Source organism: Manis pentadactyla, chromosome 4, assembly GCF_030020395.1.
Source record: "Manis pentadactyla isolate mManPen7 chromosome 4, mManPen7.hap1, whole genome shotgun sequence".
In the NCBI taxonomy this organism is placed as follows: Eukaryota; Metazoa; Chordata; class Mammalia; order Pholidota; family Manidae; genus Manis; species Manis pentadactyla.
In genome coordinates this window covers 25,813,698-25,835,369 of record NC_080022.1, presented here as the reverse complement: position 1 = coordinate 25,835,369, position 21,672 = coordinate 25,813,698, and the positions used below count along the sequence as shown (strand labels likewise).

Below are 21,672 nucleotides of genomic sequence, written 5' to 3'. Positions count from 1 at the left end.
TGCAGTGATGGAAATGGGAAGTATGGGTGGTCTGTTTTTGAGCCAGACAGATGTAATTCAGAAGGCATTACAAAGTCAGAATTGTGCATGGGGTGGGGGGAGGATGAATAGGCAGAACACAGAGGATTTTCAGGGAAGTGAAAATGCTCTTTATTATATTATAATGATGAATACAAATCATTATTCATCAGTCCAAAGCCATAGAATGTACATCACCAAGAGTGAGCCCTAATGCAGACTATGGACTTGGGGTAATTATGATTTCTCAGTTTAGGTTCATCAGCTGTAACAAATGTACCACTCTGGTGGGGGCATTGATAGTGGGGGAGGCTGTGCATGGGGTTGGGACGGGGTGCTGAGGGGATATGGGCGGTCTCTGTGCCTTCCTCTCAATTTTGTTGTGAACCTAAAACTGCCCTTAAAAATTAAGTCTTTAAAAAATAATAAGTGAAAGAAAGTCAGAATTGATAGAACTTAGTGACCAACTGGATGTGGGGGGTAAAGGAGACGCAGGAATCCAGGATGGCCCCAGGTTTCCAGCTCTGATGGTTGCTGAGGCCATTCATCAAGGCCATCTGCAATAGCTCCTGTAATCCTGTTTACCTCATTCTTGAGATGTCCTGAGCTTTGCATTTGGAAATCACTAAATTTTGCATTGAAAAAAAAAGCATGAAACCTTGACCAAGTGTACACAAGGAGGCAAAAATTATGAAGTAAGAAGGTGTAGGTACTGACTAATCCTTAAGGGAGAGAAGAGACTGAATGGTTACAAGTTACTAAACAAGGTGAGTAGTCATTATTTGGCACATGGCCGAACACACAGTCAACATCCTCCGCCCAGAGGGGACAGGGTTTCTCTGGTAGCTGCTCTTGTTTGCTCATGGAACTGAATGCGCTGCTGCAGGATGAGGAAGAGGGCAGCTTGGAGGCCGGAGCTTAGATTAAATCATGTGCACCAGGTTTCACGGCTCGTAAATGTTAAGGAGAGCATTCAAACAATAACATCTAACTAATTTACAGAGCACCTATGAAGTGTCAAAAACTGTCCTCAGTTCTGAACAGGTATGAATTAATTTAATTAACTCCTACCCCTGAGAAGTAGGTATTATTATTATTATTACTCACATTTTACAGATGAGAAAACTGAGGCCCTCGGAGGCCCCAGATAGCACATGTGGTAGGTGGGAGAAGCTAGGAATTAGATCCCAGCAAGCCAGCATCAAAGCTTGCTGTCTTGGCCACTATTCAATACCACGAGTCTGTCTGTCCAGCTCCAGAGACTGATTGAGACATTGTGCTTAACTACTGAGCCGTTCTGCCCCGACACAGAAGGGAGTCTGGGCAAAGTCAGTCCAAGTTCAGGGCAGTGAGAGGCCGGGAAGAGTGGGGTGACACCAGGGGGCACCTTTGCTCAGTGAGGTGGGTCTGTGTGGGCCCCTGGATCCAGGGAACCTGAGATGGGCAGGGGATCAGCAGCAAGACTGAGGGTGCCGCCCACTCTAGGAAAAGGCAAGTGAAGAAGTGAGACCCTGCAAATTTCCACTGGGCTAGAGGCAAAGGCACGTTGGTGGGAGGGGTTAGGAGACTGAGGGTGCAGAAGAATGTTGAGATTCTGTGAGGACTCTTTACAAGAATCAGGCTTTCTGCATCTTGTGAAATTGATTTCCTTTTTATGTCTTAAGTTTGTGCCAGGATGTTATTTCTCAGTTGAATTCCTTTGACTACTTCTATCTTCAAATTACACTCCTGTCTTCCTCCTGGAGCTGTGCATTCATTCCCACATGCAAACAGGGACTGTAAGCAAACAGGCCTTGTTTCCTGTAGGTTCAGCTTGTCTGCTTATTGGCCATGACCCAGAAAGGAGTGATCTTCTGAGTCAAGTAACCTGTATTAAGTCACACTTCTCCCTTAACTGTCCATCACTGGTTTCGCTTTCCCTTTTCTTTTTTTTTAAATTTCTATTTGCCTCCTTAACTTTCACTCCAGGGCCCAACTCTTTTTTTTTTTTTAACTGTGGAAATGCAGTGACTACCAAAGTTTAAAAGTTTAAAAGTATGGGGAGCACCAACCTTTGCTTCCTGCCTTTGGCCTCAGCTAACAGGCTCCCTCCAAACTTCAGTGCCCCTGAGCAAGGCTACGTCCTACTTAAGACTCTACTTTCCCCGGAGGCTCTTTGTGACAGAAGCAGTCACAGGAGCAAGCAGAGGGGGAGGGATGGGGGATGCAATTTACTGAGCCCCAGTTCTCTACCCTGCAAATACTAGGCTTTCTCCAATTTAATACTTATATTTACTAGGTGCCATTCTCCACGCTAAGTGCTTTATCAAAACCACAGTGGTCTTTAAAAATACAAATCTAGGCCTGTCACCCTCCTGCTAAAACTGCTGTGGGATTTCCCACTGCTCTTAGGCTGGAGTTCAAAGTGGAATCCTTACTACGGTCAACAAGGCTCCCTGTGGTCTGGTCCCTGACTGCTACAGCCTCGCTCCATCACCCCTCCTCCTCCATCTAACGTAACTGCTATTCATCCTTCAGATTTCAGTTCACAAACCATAGTATACACACAGGACACAGTGCAGGGTGGGGAGGCGGTGGCAGTGGTGGTTGTGCAGTGGTTTCTAGCATGGCCTTTACCTCCAAACTATCTGGGTTCAAATTCCAGCTCTGGGCTTGATTGGCCTGATCTGGATCAGGTGTCCATTGATAAGCCAATTCCAGGTCAAGGCAATGAAATACACAGTGCTGCCTCCTAGGGACCCAGGAATGACATCAACTTCACAGGAGTGAGTGGACTAGATTTGGAAGAGAGATGATTCACCGAAGCAGATCCGAGAATGTTGCCCCAAGAAGGCAAAGCAGGTGCAGGAATAACAAACGTCCACTTCACTGTCACGCCACGTTTTCCAGACTGTGACCATTGTGCTGTCCTCTAGGATACTCGCCTTATTCTGTATCACGTACACCATTATTTAATTAGCATTTTCACCACTTCCTGTTTGTACTTAGAGCTTTACTTTAAAGTGTAATTATTTATATCACTGCTGTAAATGAAAACCAAATGTTCCATGCCATAAATAGGAGGTAATCCACTTTTTTACTAGTGAAAACAAAACAAAGTTACTCAATTCCAGACAGAGACTGTGGCCTGCTAAAAATGCTCCAAGACTGTGGCCTTGTTCTCCCTTTGTTAAAAAGAGAGATTATCAAGTGTTAGAGAGGTGTAAAGACATGCTAACACCGAACTGAGCCTTTCTCCCTGATGTAATCGGAAAGCCTAAGAAAGAATTGAGGAGGAAATTACTTTCTCACTATGTGATTCAATGTGATGGGAGGCCATATCCATATTGCATCCACAAGTCATTTTCCATGCCACTTACGATCATCTGGTACACCACTAGTGCTATCTGCCTGGCATCCTAAGGAACAGTGTCTTGGAGTGCTTGAACCTGGTCAAAATTGTTGAATGAATGGCCCAAGACAGTGAGTCTGAGGACTAGTTGGTCATTAGGGTGGGTAGCAAAATAGCCAGCACATTTTATCAGTAGGAAATTACCTCTTTGTCTAATTGGTCCTTTCTGATAAAACATGAAAGGAATTAGTTCAAGTCAGCTTGTTTCCCTCCTTTCTTCCTGTTGAGCTGCCCCTCCTCTGTGTGAGACGCTGCTCTTCTCCGCTGGGGCCTGCACAGCCTTCCCCATGGATGACCCCTCCTCTGCCCAGCCAGAACCCTGGCTTCCATCCTCGAGACCTCCGATCCACTCATCCCCTTCCCCGCGACAGTTTCCCCAGTTTACTCCACCATGTCTACCTTCTAAATATTTCCTCAAATCTGTGCATCCCTGCTCCTCTCCGCTGCAGTCCCATCAGCAGCCTCTCCCTTCTAGACGGCTGCAGCTGAGTCCTATCATTCTGCTCCCCCTTCTGCCCTAATTCCCCAGTCCACTTTCCACCTATCATCCAGAGTGATCCTTCTAGAAAATGAATTGGAACACTCACTCCCCTGCACTGAGACTTCGATGGCATATTGAGGTTAGAATAAAAGCTATAGTAAGGTCTGCCTGACGGTGTCGTCTGGACCCGCCTCCATCTCACGCCTCACCTCATTCCACCCACCAACCCCATGCCTGCCCTGGAGACCTCTCATTGCTCTTCTTCCTAGGGTCCTGGCTCCCTGTCCTTAGAGCCATCTCCCCGTACTCTGTCCCTGCTCCTCTGACTCATTTCTTCTCAGCCTTCAGTAATGTCACCCCTCCCCCAGTACAAAGTATATTCCCTCATCTAGGACTCTATTCTTCCCCTTGATAGCACTTTTCACCATTTTAACTACACACACATTTGTATATGTGTTTGTTTAATGTCATTCCCCTCCATCAGCCTAAAAGCTCCATAGAAGGAGGGAACCGGTCTGTCTTTCTTATTCACTGATACATCCCTGACCATTAGCTGAGAGCCTGGCAGTCATTCATGTTTGTCAAAAAGCATAAATAAATACTCCCCATAAAGCAAATCATGTCCTTAATGTCTAAAATTGGCTAAGAGGGAAATGCATTGCATTAGAAAGGGAAAATCTGTAGGTTAAGCATTGACTGTATTAAATGTGTTTGGTGAGAGGTTTGGTTGTGGATAAGGTATAATTATGTGTCTAAATAAGTTTAGGGCTCATCTGTGTTGTGTTTAGTTGGTGGAAATTTTTAAAAATCTGTTGGGTTGGGAAATTCAGGAAGACATGAAGAATTCATTAAAACACTGGACAGACAGGCAGAGGACGCTAATCGTTCACTTCCTTGAGACCAAAGGAGTGAGCCAAGCCATGCACATGCTTGGATTTCAAATAAGGAGAAAAGAGGGCCCTGCAAAATCTCAGCTCTATGGCTTCTACTCCCGTTGCCCTGCTCCTCCTGCTAATTACACCAGAAATGGAAAATCCACTGGCAAATGGGGCTGGTACAAATTGAAGTCAAGCTAGCTGCACCTCAGAGAGGACTGGGGGGAAGTAGGAGGGGTTTGGGTAGAGGTTGAAACATGGCATCACATGGAGGTGACGCTGAAGGGTGATTAATAAAAGACTATATTGAGCCTGCATGCTTGAAAACATCTTGAGTGAGTTACCTTCCCATGTGTCTCTCCTGCAAGCATGTGGCAGCCAGAATTAATAAATTAGGACCTTGGGAAGCCACATTTCCCCCACTGTCCTGCTCACCAATGCTACTGTTTGGAAGGAACCCCACAGGGAGCAGGGCAAGGAGAAGTCAATAGTCTCCACCAGATATTCAAAGTCAGCTCTCTTCTTCCTATTATGCTAATAAGGCCAGTAGGGCAAGCAGACATGAAACGTAGACAGGATGGGCTCCTATGGGATCAGTACCTTCACACTGTGTGTGTGTAGTCAAAGTACCATCCCCAGTACTTAGAAGTAAGAGAACTCTTTGTGAGTGTACCTCTCAAAAATGCTAATGAGAGAATAAGTTTGATCATCAGAATTTTTACCTAATTAGGTAAATCAGAGGTGGTTGGGGCCAAATCATACCAGCTTTCAAAAGTCCATTATTAAACAAGCAAACAAACAAAGTAGAGAAAGACTCACAAACACAGAGAACAAACTGGTGGTTGCCATAGAGGAGTGGGGTGGGCTGGAAAAAATAGGTGAAGGGGATAAAGAGGGACAAACTTGTAGTTGTAAAATAAATAAATCATGGGGATGAAAAATACAGCACAGGGAATATAGACAATAATATTGTGGTATCTTTGTATGATGACAGCTAGTGACTACACTTATGGTGAGCATTTTGTAATGTATATAATTGTTGAATCACTATATTGTATACCTGAAACCAATGTAATATTGTGTGTCACCTATACTTCAATTAAAAGTCAATTGTTAAATTTTCTGGAATTCCGTGAACTGGTTGTTAAACACAGACATTAGTATTAGTTAGTAAATTCTCCAAACTGACAATTATGTAAATCTTATTAAGAACAAAGATACAATTACTCAGAACTTATACTTCCTAATTATTTGAAATTTTACTATGATCCACATTCTTGAATGACTCTTATTATTTCGATTTTATCTGTATGGTAGAAATACTACATAATGGTGGTATGACAACTGTCTCTTCCCAAACATTCAGCAACATCACTTGGTGGCTTAAAATTGACCAAGGTGGGAGTATTTATACTGTGGAAACCAGAAAATGCTACAAACCAGGACTTGATTTATTGTTTTGTTGATTGTCTAGATTTAAGAAAGTGATTGAGACAATGTTAATAATGCAAATTGAAGTTAAAAGCCTGTCGTGTCTGTAAATGGTGCATTGTGAATGGCACAAAAATTAAGGAAATGTTCTTCCAGTATTTGAAAACGATTATCTAGTCCAGCAAAGCAGTCACCCACATCACTGATGAACCAATGGAGTTCTGGCATGACTTGTTTCACTTCCATCTTACTTGTTAATGTAAAAGAAGTTAGCAGCCAACATTCTTGTAAGAGCTACGACCATTCACCAGTTGCTGTCTCAGGTTGGCTATAGATAGAAGTGTTTGGCAAAAATCAATAAAAGCATTCTGGAAGAATCAATTGGTTACAGGGAATTTACAATCAATGGTGTTGAACATTAGATTATTTGTATATTGTATACTACATGCCCTTTATATTGGGAGAATTTTAACACATTTATATACATGTGTACAGTATACAGATATCTTTCGGAGAGCTGGTTGTTAAACATTGACCAGCACACCACTTGGTACTTCTTAAACCAAAGCAGGGGACCGAGCATAAGAAGTCACTGGGTTCTAATCAATGCCAGTGATAGTACTGCAGAAAGAAATGCCAGGGGAGGCTGAACTTCCCAAAGTCCTAGAAGACCCAGGAGAGAGGAATTTCACTGTTTATCCAATCCGGCCCGCGTAAGAGGACACACGGAGACCGAGAGGAACAAGCATTAGAGAACCGTTTTCTGCTGGGGAGAACAGTTTCATCAGCTCTCACTATTGTCTCCATCTGGCTCTCTCAACCCTGGCCCTATTTTGGACCAGCTAATTCTTAGTTGAGGGGCCTGCCCTGTGCACTGCAGAATGGTAGGTAGCAGCCTTGGCTTCTACCCATTGGATGCCGGGAGCACCTCCCTAACTGGGGCAACCAAATATGTCCGCAGACATGGGCCCTGTTTGAAATAAAATATCACTGCAATTCCATTCCATTCAATAAATGGTTATGATCACTGGCTATGCGCAAGGCACTGTTCTGTGCACTTGGGATACATAAGTGAACAAAAGTGGATTTTCTCCACCAGACCATGAGCCCTTTGAGAGTTGAAACTGCATCTTATTTATCTCTGGGTCTCTAGCCTGTGTCTCAGCCTGTGGCCTGGCACCAAGTTCCTCAGTACATCCTGGAATGATCTGGATGCCCAGGCTGGGTAAACATGCCGCCGATCTCTGCAGCCACACCCCTTTATCCACTGCAGTGCTTCAGCTGTGCTCAGCTATTTTGCTTCCCCAATGTCCTCACGCCATCTTTCTCTTCAAAACCTTTCTGAATACTGTTCCCTGGATGTGGTAGCTTTCTACTGATGCATAACCGACTATTACAAACACAGAAACTTAGAAGAACACCCACTTACTATCTCACGATTTCTATAGCTTAGAAATTCAGGAATACTGTGCTGTGCTCTCTGCTCAGGTTCCCATGAGTCTGAAATCAAGGTGTCAGCTGACCACATTCTCATAGGAACCTTGGGGGTCTTTTTCCAAGCTCATTTAGGTTGTTAGATTTCATTTCCTTGCTGGCTGTCCCCTGGTGGAGGATGGCACTCAGCTCCGAGAGGCCACTCTTCTGTCCTTGTCACCCAGGCAGCTCCATCTTCAAAGCCAGCAGGGGAGAACATCTTATACATCGAATCCCCCTGATGCCTTGAATCTCTCTGACTTTGATCTCTTCCTCCAGGAAGGGCCCTGTCCCTTAGAAGGGCTCACTGAGGATACTCTCCCTTTCTTAGTCAACTGTGCCGTACAGCATAACCTCATCATAGAAGCAATAGCCCATTATCATCGCAGGTTCCTCCCACCTCAAGATAGAGTGGGTACTGGGGTGGGGGGTCCTTGGGGATCATCTAAGGATTCTGCCTACCACCTTGACTCCCCCGCCTCCCCCAGCTCCCCTCTCACATCACTATCCCAGCCCTCTGGCCTTTCAGACCTCAGCTTAGATGTCACTGTTTAATAACAATAGTAGTTTACTTTTAACTAGTTCTCTAAAAGCCTGTACCACACTTGACATACAGTATGGTATTTACTTGTCACAACAGCCATATGAAACAGGTATAATTTTTTATTCTTTGCACTTAGAATTCCCTCTGCCTAACAGTCCTCCAGATAATCTTCACGTTCACATCTTCATGCCTTTCTGGTTTCCACTCAAATGTCGCCTCCTCCGAGAAGTCTTCCCTCATGACCCTATCCAAAATAGCTCAGAGTAGAAAGTAGACACCAACAAATAAATGCAGAAGAAATGATGGAATTAGAAAAATCACCATTTGGCAGCCATTATTTAGTAGCTGATTCAGGCAAGAACCATCCGTGGATGCTAAAACTAGTGGGCAAAAGTTTGATGAGGAACAGGATAATTATATAGGCTCAAAGCATCTCTCCACAAAATACTTATTAATCATGAAGGAAAAAAGGAGTGACTTTCTGATGGAGAAATATCTCCAGTAATGGAATAAAGCTACCTTGTGTGGCCCGCAGTGTGATGCCTTGAGGACACATCACCTCCATGATTTCCCTGTCTTACCAGATCTGTCCAAATTGAGGGATCATGCTACAAAATAACTAGCTTGCACTCTTCAAAAATGTCAAGGCAAAACTAAGCAACTATTCCTGACTAAAGGAGATTAAAGAGACATGACAACTAAGTGGAACATGTGATCCTAGATTGAATCCTGGACCAGAAAAGAGAAGCTTTTCTTTTTTTTTTAGCTATAAAAGACATTATTGGTACAACTGTTAAAATTTTAATAAGGTTTGCACAATAGATAACAGTATTAAGCTCATTTCCTGATTTTGATCATTGTACTGTGGCTGTGTAAAGATAATGTCCTTGCTCTTAGAAAATATACATTGAAGTTTTTGGGGGTGAAAGGGGCATCATATCTGCAACTTACTGTCAAATGGTTCTAAGAAGAAATAATAAAATAAAGAATGATGAAGCAAACATCGTAAAATGTTAACATTGAGGGGACTGAGTGACAGGCATATTGGAGCTCCCTGCTACTATTCTTGCAACTTTTCTGTATAGTTGAAATGATTTCAAAACAAAATTTACCAAAAGAAAGGAAAGAATATCTCACTATCCCTCTTCATCTGGTACTCTGCTTTACTTTCTACATGGCCCCTGTCAGCACTGGTTTCAGCATGTATTTTGTACTGTTTTTATTCTTTGCCTTTATATTTCCCTTTGCCTGGAATGCTCTTTCCCAGGTCTTTTCATTCTGGTCTCCACTCTAATGTCACAATAAGAGTAACAATGCTAATTTCTTTCCTTGTTAGACTGCCTCCATAAGAGCAAGAACTTTGTTTTGTTCATTGCTGATCCTCATCTCCTTTAGCAGTACTCGGCACATAGTAGGTACTCAATAAAGCTGTGTTGAATGAAGCACCTCCATTTTAGAGATGAGACTTAGGAAAGATTGTAGGTTTGGAATCCAGGCAAAATGATCCTAGAACTACTACAAACTTCTCTGCTCTACTGACTCCACTGTTCCAGGAAGACCCCCTGCCTTTGTGTACTCCCCTCCTCTTGAGTGTGGGCTGTACCTTGGGACTCACTTCTAAAGAATAAACTGCAGTAGAAGTGATGGGATGCCACTTTGGTGGTTAGGTTAGAAAAAGATTGATTTCCATCTTGCCGGTGGACTCCCACACTTGTTCTTGCTTGCCTCTTTGCTTGCTGTCATGCTGTGAGAGTCTCTCTGGAGAGGCCCAAGCAGCAAGGAATGAAGGAAAGCCTCCAGCCACTAGACCACAAGGAACTGAATCTTGCCAGTAAACGCAGGAGTGCTCACTTTGGAAGTGGATCCTCCCCAGCAGAGCCTTCTGATGAGACAGCAGCCCCAGCAGACACTCGGCTTGCAGCCCATGAGAGGCCCTGAGGAAGAGGACCCAGCTAAGTCACGCGCCAAAGTTCCTGACCCACAGAGGCTGTGAGATAGTGCTGTTTTGAGCCACTACACTTTGGAGTAATTTACTATACATACAGCAGTAGAAAGCTAATACTACCATCCTCTTTTCTCTATAGCTATATTCTACTATTTTAGAAACATTTTGTGTTAGTTACATCTATGTAGATCTTCCACCCTCCCCACCACCCACACTGTAGGCTCCTTTTGGGCACAGACTGTAGCTTCCTTGCCATTTCATCTGTGCTTCATAGCACCGTGACTGTCTCATATTTGGAGCTCAATAAGTGATTGTCAGAAATTATCAAGGAGTCCCACATTAGATACAATTTGTGGCTGGATTTATACATCAACCAATGAATATGGTCAGATCTGGGGCTCTGATAATGTTCTCAAATCTGTAAGTTCAGAAGCAGAGCCTGAACTGTGAACATTTCACCAGGGCCCTGGCTCCCTGTGAGGACCCATCTGGGAGGCCAGCTGGGCCCCAGACAGCATCTCTGTATCAGCTTTCTCGGTGTCATACTTCTTGAAACTAGTGTTTGTAACACTAAACCACATGAGAGGGCAAAGGGACTTGCCCACCCACCTGTTCTAATTAATATACTTTTAAACCTCCTGAGGAAAACCACTTCCCCTCCTTCCTTTACACCAAACAAAGATTTAGCCATAAAATTTCAGCTTAGAGTAATCACATCCTGAATCAATGACTTCTTTTTTGAGTTTAAAAAAAGAGATCCCTGTAACATGTTCATTTTAATTTAAAAAATGCTATTTTAAATGGTAGGGAGCCTTTTAATTCTCTACTCTGGGTTATAAAAAAATAATAGATAGGCAGAAATGTGTTATTAAAGCTATTTTTCTTGGTGTTCTGGTAATTTAATAAACTGCTGAAGCTAAGCCTTGAGACTTTATGATGCAGCGAGAAGATGACTTGTCTGTTGATTGATCATTTCTGATCATCCCTCCCCAACGCCCCCCCACCAGCTTCCTAGGGTGCTTCCTGAAGGACAACGGGTGATTTCTGAGGAGGGAATATTTGGAGAAACAATGTGCAAAAATGTCTTGTCCAAGGAAGTTTAATACTCTTCTCTAAGACTCAGGATGCTAGTGAACTTGTTGAGGTGGGTCTCAGAAGATAACTCCCAAGGTGGTCACATCCATGTTTAACAACTTCAGAGCATTTCCCAACTTTGAAAATTTTCCAAGTCAAGGTCACTGTGGAGTGTCTCAGTTTCCTTGAGGCGCCGAAAAGAAATACTGTAGACTGGTTGCTTAAACAATAGAAATTTATTTTCCACAGTTCTGGGGGCCCAAAGTCCAATGTCAAGGCACTAGCTAGATAGCTTTCATTCCAAGGTCTCCCTTCTTGGCTTGTAGGCAGTTGCTATCTTACTATGTGCTCTTTGTGGGCATGTGGAGAAAGAGAGCAAGCTGTATGGTGTCTCTTCTTATAAGGGCACTAATCCCATCACAAGGGCCCCACCCTCACGGCCTCATCTGACCCTAATCACCTCTTAAAGGTTTCATCCACAAATATCATCGCATCAGAACTAGGGCTTCAACATATGAATTTGGTGGTTACACAAACATCCAATCCATAACAGCGGCTGTTCCAGTTTTAAGCCTTCATTACTTGGCTTCACACTCACTCTTAATGATCCTGAAACTGTGCAAACCACTCTTCTGTTTTGCCTGCAGAGTCTCTGGCAGGGTGTGTCAAAAAAGGGCATTACAGGGAGACCCAAGCTGAAGGAGGAAGAGTAACTCATTCTTTTCTGGCTCCAATTCTGGTGAGCATCACCCTAGTAATGCCAGTGTTTCCCAATAACAACAGCTGTTCCCAGTTTGCCATTTGTCTAACACTTGTAGAACCCGCTTCATCATGTCTTCTTCAAACACCAACACCAGTAGGCTGATGCCTCTTAGGGGTCTGAATTCCTACCCCAAGGAACTCCTTCTCTGAGGCCAGAAACACCAGCCCTAGTCAATCTACTCCCCGGATCCAGATGTCTGAGTTCCAGCCCCTCCAGTCTCTTCCTCTGGACTCCTAAGTTTTAATAACTCCACTCTCTTCTCTTTGGATGGTCTCTGCTTTCTGCAGTTGCTACTTCTGTGTTAGTCTTGGAATTCTTTTTCTGCCTTTCAGTTTTTCAATATAGCCTTAACAATTAATTATTTATATTAAATTTTGTTAAAATAACTGAAATAGCTGTCTCCTGCCTGGGCCCCGACTGATACTAGGGACTTGGCCCCATTCATTTGACAGAAAGATACACTCCCCCAAAATGTAGATGGGCTACTTTGGCATTCTCTAGGCCTGTTTCTCTCTTTGTAGAGTGAAGCAACTGGTAAATATGTTTCGTGTATAAGACTGACCCCACTAAGCCAGTTTTCTCCTTCTCCTTTTGAGAATAGCTGGGCTCTATGGTTGTGGCAAGGAAAACCTTCCTTGTTGAAAAGTTAATTTTTGTATTGATAGTTCACTTAATGAGGACAGAAAATATGATTGTCTAACAATATAACTCAGCACCTAGCCCAATGCCTGGCACAAGGAAGGCATTCAATAAATGTCTACTAAGTAATGAATGAATCAATAGAAAGATGGAGGATAGATGAGTAATGGATGGATAAGAATAGGCTGATGGAAGGATGGGTGATGTTATCTGACCTCGAGAAAACTTAGTAGTGGGAAGAAGAAAGCCTTCTTGAAAGAATGGTGTTCGTTCATTTTTGAGCATGATAATTTGGATTAGGTTTGGCTATGTGTGAAAAAAACCTAAATAACAGGGCTTTCAGGAGTTCACTTTCATCTCTCATAAACAATGCCCAGGGACAGGCCCTCCAGAGCTGGCTGGCACCTCCAGTATCAGAGGCTCAGTTCCTTCCATCTTCTGCTCTACCAACTTCATAAGTAGCTTCAGTCTCCAGAAATCACACACAAAAAGCTTCTGCCTACATCCCATTTGGCTAGAACTAAGTTCTTGGAGGTCATGTGCCAATCTGAAAAGTGGAGCTCCTGTGCTAAGGGAAAAGTAGGGCATGCAAATTTGGTGGCACCTAGAAATCCCAGGGAACAAATAGCACAGAACTGAGGAAGCTCCCCCAAAGGAGGGGGCCTTGGTGGAGGATTTGAAGTCCTGCAAGGGGCAGTTCTGAGAGTTGATTTCCTTGCTCCAGGTGACCCCTTCCTTTCCCGAGGGCTGCTTGCCTCCCAGTCCTCTGCCCCTGCCCCCCACTTCTAATGACAGTGGCTTAACAGTGGAAGATGACTTAGAGGCCTTATGTCTGATAACATAATAGTCATTAATCATAGAATATAAGTTCTCAAAAAGTTCATTCCAAGTTCATTCACTCTGTGCTGTGTTACTAGAAAGAGGGAGTAAAGAGAAAAGTGGATAAGAATATTGACTTTAAGTCACTTACCATGCGACCTTAAATAAGATACTATCTCACTCTGAACCTTAGTTTCTGAATAAGCAACATATATATCCATATGTAGCACAGGGTTATTATAAACATTACATTAGATAATAAAGGTAATGTGTAAGTGATTGATGAGCAGCTGTTATTATTTTATTAAGTATTTCTGGAACTCACAAAAACATGTTACTCCTTGACTTTGTTGCTGAAACCACACATGACCATCATTAGTTTTAAGATTTGCAAATAAAGTATGTTCTGAAATAGGAGACTGGAGGGTTGTGACTTGAAAACCTATCAAGTAAGAGTTAGATGCAGGGTCCAGGAATGTTAAAAGAACAGACATTGCTGATCTGACCACCTGAACTGGGGTGGGTGTCCTACTGTGTGCTTTCACATTTGCCTTTAATAATCTCTCCATTCATAATAACTATGATTTAATGTCTAAGCTTCAAATGCAGGGGAGCAGGAGCTGTGTCTTGCTCATTGCTGTATCCCTAAGAATAAGTTTCAGTGACTATATGCTGAATGAATAGGGTGGAGAGCTGGTTGCAAAGAACACACAGAAGAGCTGGAAGTTTTCGATCCCTCCCCAGACTTCAAGCTCCTGAATCAGGACAAGCTCCCACTCTTCCCCAACTGTTTACAGAATTCCTTGAGAAGTTAGCAGAGTCAGGGAGTGCAAGATGTTGGAAAGGCAGGCACTGGGCATTGGCTCCAGCCCTCCCTTAATTAAATTTCCTCCTAAAGAATTTTTTAGAGGCTTCTGAAAATCTGATTTTCAGACATCCCAGGACCACTGGGGGCTTGGGCAGTGGGCTCCAGCCGTCAGAAAGCAGAAGGCAGCTTCAACACAATTCAACAAGCATTTTTGACACCCACCATGTGCCAAGCACATGTCAAGCACATCCCACACTAGATGGTGTTCTGCATGCAATTTCTCTTTAAAATGAACACTTATCTTAATCGAAGCCATGCATGCACATGGTTCAAATGCCAAATCCTGCTCTAAGTTTCACAAGCGCAGGCCTGGATCCCTGCACCACTGCCCCTCACAAACCCATCCTGCTTCTCTGGCACCTCCTCCAACTCTCTTTGTTCTTCATTCTGGGGTTTACCTCCAGATTTCTAGATAATAATGGGGATTCCATTTTAGATATCTACTGACTTCCTTTTGTGATAAATGAGGATTCAGCCCCCTTCACTGCCCCCTTTTCACCTCCATCATCCCACTGTAGTTATAACACGATTTTTGGGAAAATCCGACTTTGGGGGTTTTGTTATTATGACCATGTAAATGTTGTTCACTGCCGAGTTAATAACAGTTGTTTCATTTTTTATTCGAATTCATTACTAAGTCTTCCCACTTCCACCAGCAGTCATAAAACATCTCTCAGTACAATTATCCGAAAAGCCGACTCCAGTCAGAATGATCCTGCATTTTCTTTTTCTCCAGTCCCTCCTGGCCCTCCACCAACACACCTCCTCTCTGGAGGTCCCCAACTTCCTGCCCCAATCCGGGTGGATGGCAGTGGCTGTCCAGGCTCTGCTTCATGGTTCTTGAGTTGAGACCATCCTCTTCCATCCCCATGAGTACCCTCAGCCTCACTCCTGCTCAGGTTCCCCTGGACACCTGTTTCCTAGATCCCCTTTTTCTGGTCACCCCCTCATCTTGGTGGACAACACATCCTCTCTTAGCTTCCAAACAAAGAGGTAACTTTCTTGAGACTCTGCATATCTGAAAACACCTCCATTCTACCTGCACAGATAGTAGTTTAGCTTTAGAATTCTTGGTTGAGCATCGTGTCTGTTCAAAGTGTTGACAGCTTTATCCCAGGATCTTCATGTTCCCACGTACTGCTGAGAACTCTGATTCCTTTCTGATTCTTGGACATTTGTATGTGAGCAGGTTTTTCTGAAAATCTTAGAATCTTGCCTTTATCCCTGATATCCCAAAATCTTGCAGAGATAGACCTGAGTGTAGAACTGCTTCATTCAGCTGAGCCCTGGTCTGGACAGCTCAATCTGGGAAATTGTCTTGTGTTTTTCCACTAATATCTCCCCCCACCTTTATTTTTACTGTTCTGCCTAGAACTTCTGCTAACGAGGTCTCTGGACTGAGCCTCTCATGTTCTGACCTTTTATCTCCTATCATCTATTCCTGAATTTTTTTAGTTCTTTGCATGAGATCTGATGTTGGCATCCAACCCTTTTCCCTTGAAACATTAAATCAGCTATCACTGTTTTAATTTCAAAAGTTGATAGCAAGGAGGGGTTAGGCTCTTGAAGTCACCACTGTCCCCAGATAGGCTTAAGCCCAGTGCCCACAAGAGCGTTTCTCTTGCCTTCACAAGGTGACACCATTGGCCTCACTGGCCTTTTTGTGTGTGTGTCTTTTAGAAACCAACTTATCCTCCAAGTTCTCTTAGGACTTATGCCTTCTCCTTTTCTCTGTGGTCTAAGTCTAGGCTCCCTGTTGAATCATTCAGCCCCTTTCCACAAGGCTGAACCCTACTTCTAGTAAATCATGTCTCCTGTTGATATTCTTAGTTAACAGTCTAGATTCCCCAAAGACTCTGAGAAATGTCAGTCACCTGGAAGTTCTCAGAACTGCAGGAACCCTCTCCCTCACATTGTACCTCCAGGTATGAACCCAGGCCGGACCACAGTCTACCACATTCTCTTGATATCAGACTGTATGGAGTCAGGAGAGGGTAAGAGAAAGAGCATGGATTTGCCCTTGGCCAGACACGAGTTCTTAGTCTCTTTCCAACTCTGACCTTGGAAAGAGAACTTAACCTTTCTGAACTTCAGCTCAATTAATGGCAATGTTAATAGTTGTGAGGATTAAAAGAGGATGTAGACTTAATGCCTACTTAAGGCAGACTTGTGGTTTTAAGATGGGAAAGATGTTTCTGTCCCTCTTCTCTTGAAATCTATTCCCAAATAAAAAAGAGAGCAAGAAAACCTTTACAGATTTCATTCTCAGTGAAACTAGGAGAAGCTGGCAATCCCATCTGCCATATAAAAGGCAGAAATGGGATGGAGGAATAGTAAATGCTTTAGAAGAACAGGGGAAGATCACACTGAAACACCTGTCAAAGGAGACACATCAACTAGAAGTGAACCAGCTTCTCCTGCAGAGCCTTGGAGGTCTCAGGAGATGCTGGATGCTGGACACTGTGGAAGGTGGGGCAGGACAGAGATGCAGTGGAGGGGTTTATGTAAGAGGTAGCTCCTATCCTGGCTCCTCAAAGCCAGGGGCCTAGGACCATTCTGTAAGAGACAGAAGGCATCCATACAGATTAGAGAACATCCATTAGGATTATAGAGTTGAGGGCCCAGATGGGATTAAGTGATACACATTCACATCCAATGTCTCTTGCTAAGTTTCAACCAAGCAGGAGTTTGGAAGGTCCTCTGGAGAAACAGAATTGCCCCAAAGGTACTTGGAGGTACCAGTGAAAATTGCCCTATGACTTGCCCTTTCACAGAGATTCCAATCAACTTTTCACAACCTGATGCTCAATAGTAATCGACAATCTCCAACAAGAAAGAAACAGATCAAAACAAAGGTAAGGAGGAACTAAGAAAAGAGAGACCAAAATACTCTCTGGGAGATCAGAGAAGATAGTACATTTTTTGAAAAAGGACAATATGCTATATGTTTATTTCTAAAAATCAGAACTAGAAAGTGCTTTTGAAATTAAAACAGTGATGGCTGATCTAATGTTTTAAGAGAAAAGGGTTGGATGCTAACATCAGATCTCATGCAAAGAACTAAAAAAGATTCAGGAATGGATTATAGGAGATAAAAGATAAGAAGATGAGAGGCTCAGTCCAGAGACTAAATATCTGGCTAACAGGCATTTAGGCAAAACAGTAAAAATAAAGGGGGTGGGGCAGGGGCAGTATTAGCAGGAAAACACAAGAAAATTTCCCAGAATGAATGGCCCAAACCAGTGCTCAGCAAAATGAATGAAAAAGGTCTACATCAAGGCTTATGTCTGCAAGATTTCAGGATATCAGGGATAAAGGCAAGATTCTAAGATTTCCAGAAAAAACCCACTCACATACAAATGTCCAAGAACCAGAATGGCATCAGATTTCTCAACAGTATTGTGGGAACCTAGGAAATCCTGGGCCCCAACAGTCATTGCTTTGAACTTTCAGGTGAGTAATAGGGTTGGCGATAGAGCAGCTTAGAACTGACAGTGATGGTCCATCCTGCGTGTGCATGTGCGTGGTTCACTTTTTTGACCCAAGGGTCCTTACATTAACTCTGTCCAACTTCAACTTATTGGAGTTTGCTAAAGGATGACACGTGGTTTTCATTCACAGACTCTCCTTGATCAGGGATGTCTGCCTGGGCTACCACCGGGACAATAATTCTGTAGCTTTGCCCAAGCTCAGGTGAACAGCGGGGTGCGCTGCCTCCCGTGGGTGTAGAACGGGAGTAAGTGCATGTTATCACCAGTTGAGTCCACCTCCTCTTCCCAGATTTGTGCCCTCCAGGAACGTGATCAGGATGTTCTCAATGTCCTTACTTAAGTCATTGGCAAAAGTCGATCCAGACAGACCCAAGGACGTTGCTATTAGATGCCTAAGGTACAGTTTTGAGACTGGCCTGGAGCTTGGCATTAATACACAATCACTGGATATAGCCTGTCACACTTAGAGCTATTTGTGAAATTGATTTCCAGGACACATCTTCCCATCTGGTGTCCCAGAGAGACGTTCTCTGCAAAACCGCCACCTGGATATGACAGAGGAGGTTGTGCTTTTAGGTCCATTCTTAAGATGCATAAACCAGAATATTGAGAAGTGAATGGATCACACAGAAGAGAAGAGAAAGCCCTCACATGTATGATCCCTGGGGATCCTGAGTTTAGACAGCACCAGTTGGAGGACTCCAGCCCATGGTCTCTTTTCACATCCCGAATAAGTGCTGAGTCCCGTGGGGGGGAGAGCAGTGAGGATGACACTGAACATGAGCAAGCACATCCCTCCAAGACACAAAAATAAACAGACACGCTCCACTTCAAGCAGCTCATACTTTTATCATAAAATACACACTTTCTAAAGTTAAGTGTCTTTTATTTGAACAACAAAAACAAAAATCACTCATGTTAGCTAAATACAGGTGCTTATGCAGTTGGGCAAGTGAGCATGAAGATGAGGGTATATGTGGCTTGGGCTCTGTGTGTGTGTGTGTGTGTGTGTGCGCGCGTGTGCATGTGTGTGTGTGTGGTGTTGGTCAATAGATGAGTCTGGTCTTGCTGTTTTCTGTCTCAGACCTGGTCGGAGCATTCGCTTTCCAAACTTCATGCCAAGCTGTTTGCAGAACCCAGAAATCCAGAGCCCTTAGCCCTGATCCTAGGGCTAAGGGAGAAGAGGAGGAGGTCTAAAAATTTTTGCCATTCCCACTGGAGGAAAAATAAGGGCTATTCCTCAGGGCCCCACCAGATGTTGAGCCGAACCTGGAAGAAAAAGATGATGGATGTCATGATGAAATTCCTGATGGTAGCAGAGATATTAGGAGAAGTAATAAGTGAATTTTGTGGCTGTCCAAGACAGGGAAGATCCTGACAGCCCTGGAGGCTAAAAGCTTTTGCTCTGGGAAAATAAAATTTTTTAAATGATACAATAAAGAGCTGCTTCTGCTACTTAGGTCAGGAAGCCCCTGGCAGCCTGAGGGATTATTTCTGTGGGCCTATGCTCTCTCCGTGACCGGGACCACATCAGGACGTCCAGAGCAGGGGGCCTCTCTGGGTCTGAGCACCTTCCCTGTGGCCCTGCAGCCACTCTACCTGCCTTGGAGCACCAGGTGTGTCCCTCAGGAAATTCCACAACGTCAGAGAACTCAGAGTCAGTGTGAGATCTTGGAGTCTGGGTAATCTTTCTCCTCTTATTAGCACCAAGCTGAATCAAGTCCTCCATGCCAAAACCAGTCTGAGAAGTAAGCACTGAGACATCATTCAGGGCCTGGGACTTTGCTAGACCTTCAGGGAAGGAAGACCCAGGAAGATCTGAGTCTCAGCCTCCAAGGGTAGAAATACACACACTTCTGCTTTCTCTCCCTGGCACATTCCTCTTCATACTTTGAAAGAGAGTTCAAAAGCCATCTCCCCTGTGACCTCCTCTCTGACCTTTCCAGATGGAAACACTTACTCACACATCCAGGGTCCTATTGCAATTTCTTCCCCTATCTGCCAGAATACTTTAAATGCATGGAAACAGTGCTCAGTGCAAACCACAAGTGGTAGATTTAGTTTAATCCAGGGATTCTTTGTCACTTTTCAGCTGGGCAGATGCATATTACAAAAGACGTTCACATTCACGGCACACCCCCCCCCCCCCGTGAATTGATGAAACAAAAAGGGTGGGGGAAAGGGGGTTAAGAAGCGATGGGAACAGGTCCCCATTAATTTGTAATGCCTCAGCTGCTGTCAGTATCTGTCCCTCACTCTGAGTGTCCAGGGCGAAGCTTTAGGTTAGTTTGATTCCCTTCTCATTAAGTTAAATTCCATGAGAGCTGGGACATTATCTGGGCTGCTCACCATTCTGTACCCAGCATCCAGCCCGGGATCTGGCAAGAGGTAGGCATCTGATAAGCAGTTATGCTGGCATTAACCCCATCTCTTTTTCTCTCTTTCAAAAATCATATTGGAAAAGAAATTATTGAAAGTGATGTTCCAGGCACTGGTTACTGGAGTGAACAAGACAAAGTGATTCCTTCTCTCATTCCAGTGGGAGGAGAGATGACAAGGGAATAAACAAGGGAGGTGGGAAGGAAGAGAATCAGTATCAAATTGGGAGATTTGGCCCTAATCCTATACACTGAGTTTCTCAAATCAGGGCACATGCTCCCCAGGGTGTGCCCAGGAGATTCAGATTCTCAGAGATGACATGGCACAGCCTGCCTCTTGGAGCATCAATGTTAGTTGAAGACGTTATGTGGAATTTTCAGCTAAAACATTGAGTGTGTGTTGGCTGTTTGCAGCTAAGCCCCTTTCTGCTGCTTGGTGTACTTTGGTGGGAAAGCATGAGGTCCGGGTCAGCAGAGAAGGGCCCTTCAGCAGGGCCTGTCGCAAAGCCAACGGGATGTTCAGATTAGCCTAGGAAGGAGCTCAGGATGCAGCAATTTGGGGCAGAGAGTTCGTAGATAACCTGGCCATGTCCCACAGAGAACCAAGCAAAGGGGCAAAGGTGGATGCGTTATGCTCCACTACCACCTGCTATTGGGATGGGGGGGTGCGGGTATCCATTAACGCTATGCTGCTCATTTCTGCAACCAGACTGTAGGGTCCCCAGCCCAAAAAAGGGCCTACAAAAGGGGCCCCCCAGCCCCCAGACCCAGGCCCACCTGCACATCAGGTCCATCCAGGACCCACACAGCCTCCAGACACAGGTACAGGGCCCTCCCCACCCCACAGACATGGAATGCAAGTACCCAGAAAGCACCAGAGAGGCCCAGTACGCTTGCCTCCCTCTCTCCTGAAGCTTTCTGGAAACAAGCTGGACTTTCAGAGTGTTCCGAGGACTCACCCATATGCCTGGGGGATGAGGTACTGCGGCCCATCACTTGCCATGAGGGAAGGGTCTCGGGGATTGGTGGAGAGTTTCGGGGGTGTCCCCTGAGGGTACTGATAGTTGGGCTGGACGAAGGAGATGTAGCTCAGCAGGGGGTTGTAGGAAGAGTGGAAAATCTGCTGTCCCATCTGCTGTAGGTTATATGGCATCACCTGCAAGTCAGAGAGGGGAGAGGGGCTAGGTCCACAGAGCCCACTGCTTCCACACATCACAGTTCCCCAGCTGTGCCCCTCACCCTGACTCCCGCACCCACCCTTCAAGGCAACACATTGAAATGAAAATGGCACAGGGCTCAGCTTCTGTATGTGAAGCAGGAGAGTTACTTAATATATCTGAGCCTCAGCTTCCTCATCTGTAAAACAGGCAGACACTATCTCCACTGTACAGGGATTGAGTCAGTTGCTTAAGTAAAGAGAATGGCACAGGATAAATAGCAAGTAAGTGTCATTTCTACTCTCTTCCCTGTCTCCCCATCTTT

At 44.3% G+C, this 21,672-nt stretch overlaps 1 protein-coding gene across 1 annotated transcript in view; it reads right to left on the bottom strand.

Moving 5' to 3' along the window:
• Positions 1-18,700: 18,700 nt before the first annotated feature.
• C4H1orf94 (chromosome 4 C1orf94 homolog) overlaps positions 18,701-21,672 on the bottom strand; it is a 34,370-nt gene continuing 31,398 nt past the window's right edge. Inside the window, exons 7-8 of the mRNA XM_057499446.1 lie at positions 21,150-21,346; positions 18,701-19,081 (exon numbers count right to left, since the gene is read on the bottom strand). Coding sequence (XP_057355429.1) covers positions 19,006-19,081; positions 21,150-21,346 — 273 coding nt within the window. The 3' untranslated portion in view covers positions 18,701-19,005. The remainder of the gene's footprint in view (positions 19,082-21,149; positions 21,347-21,672) is intronic.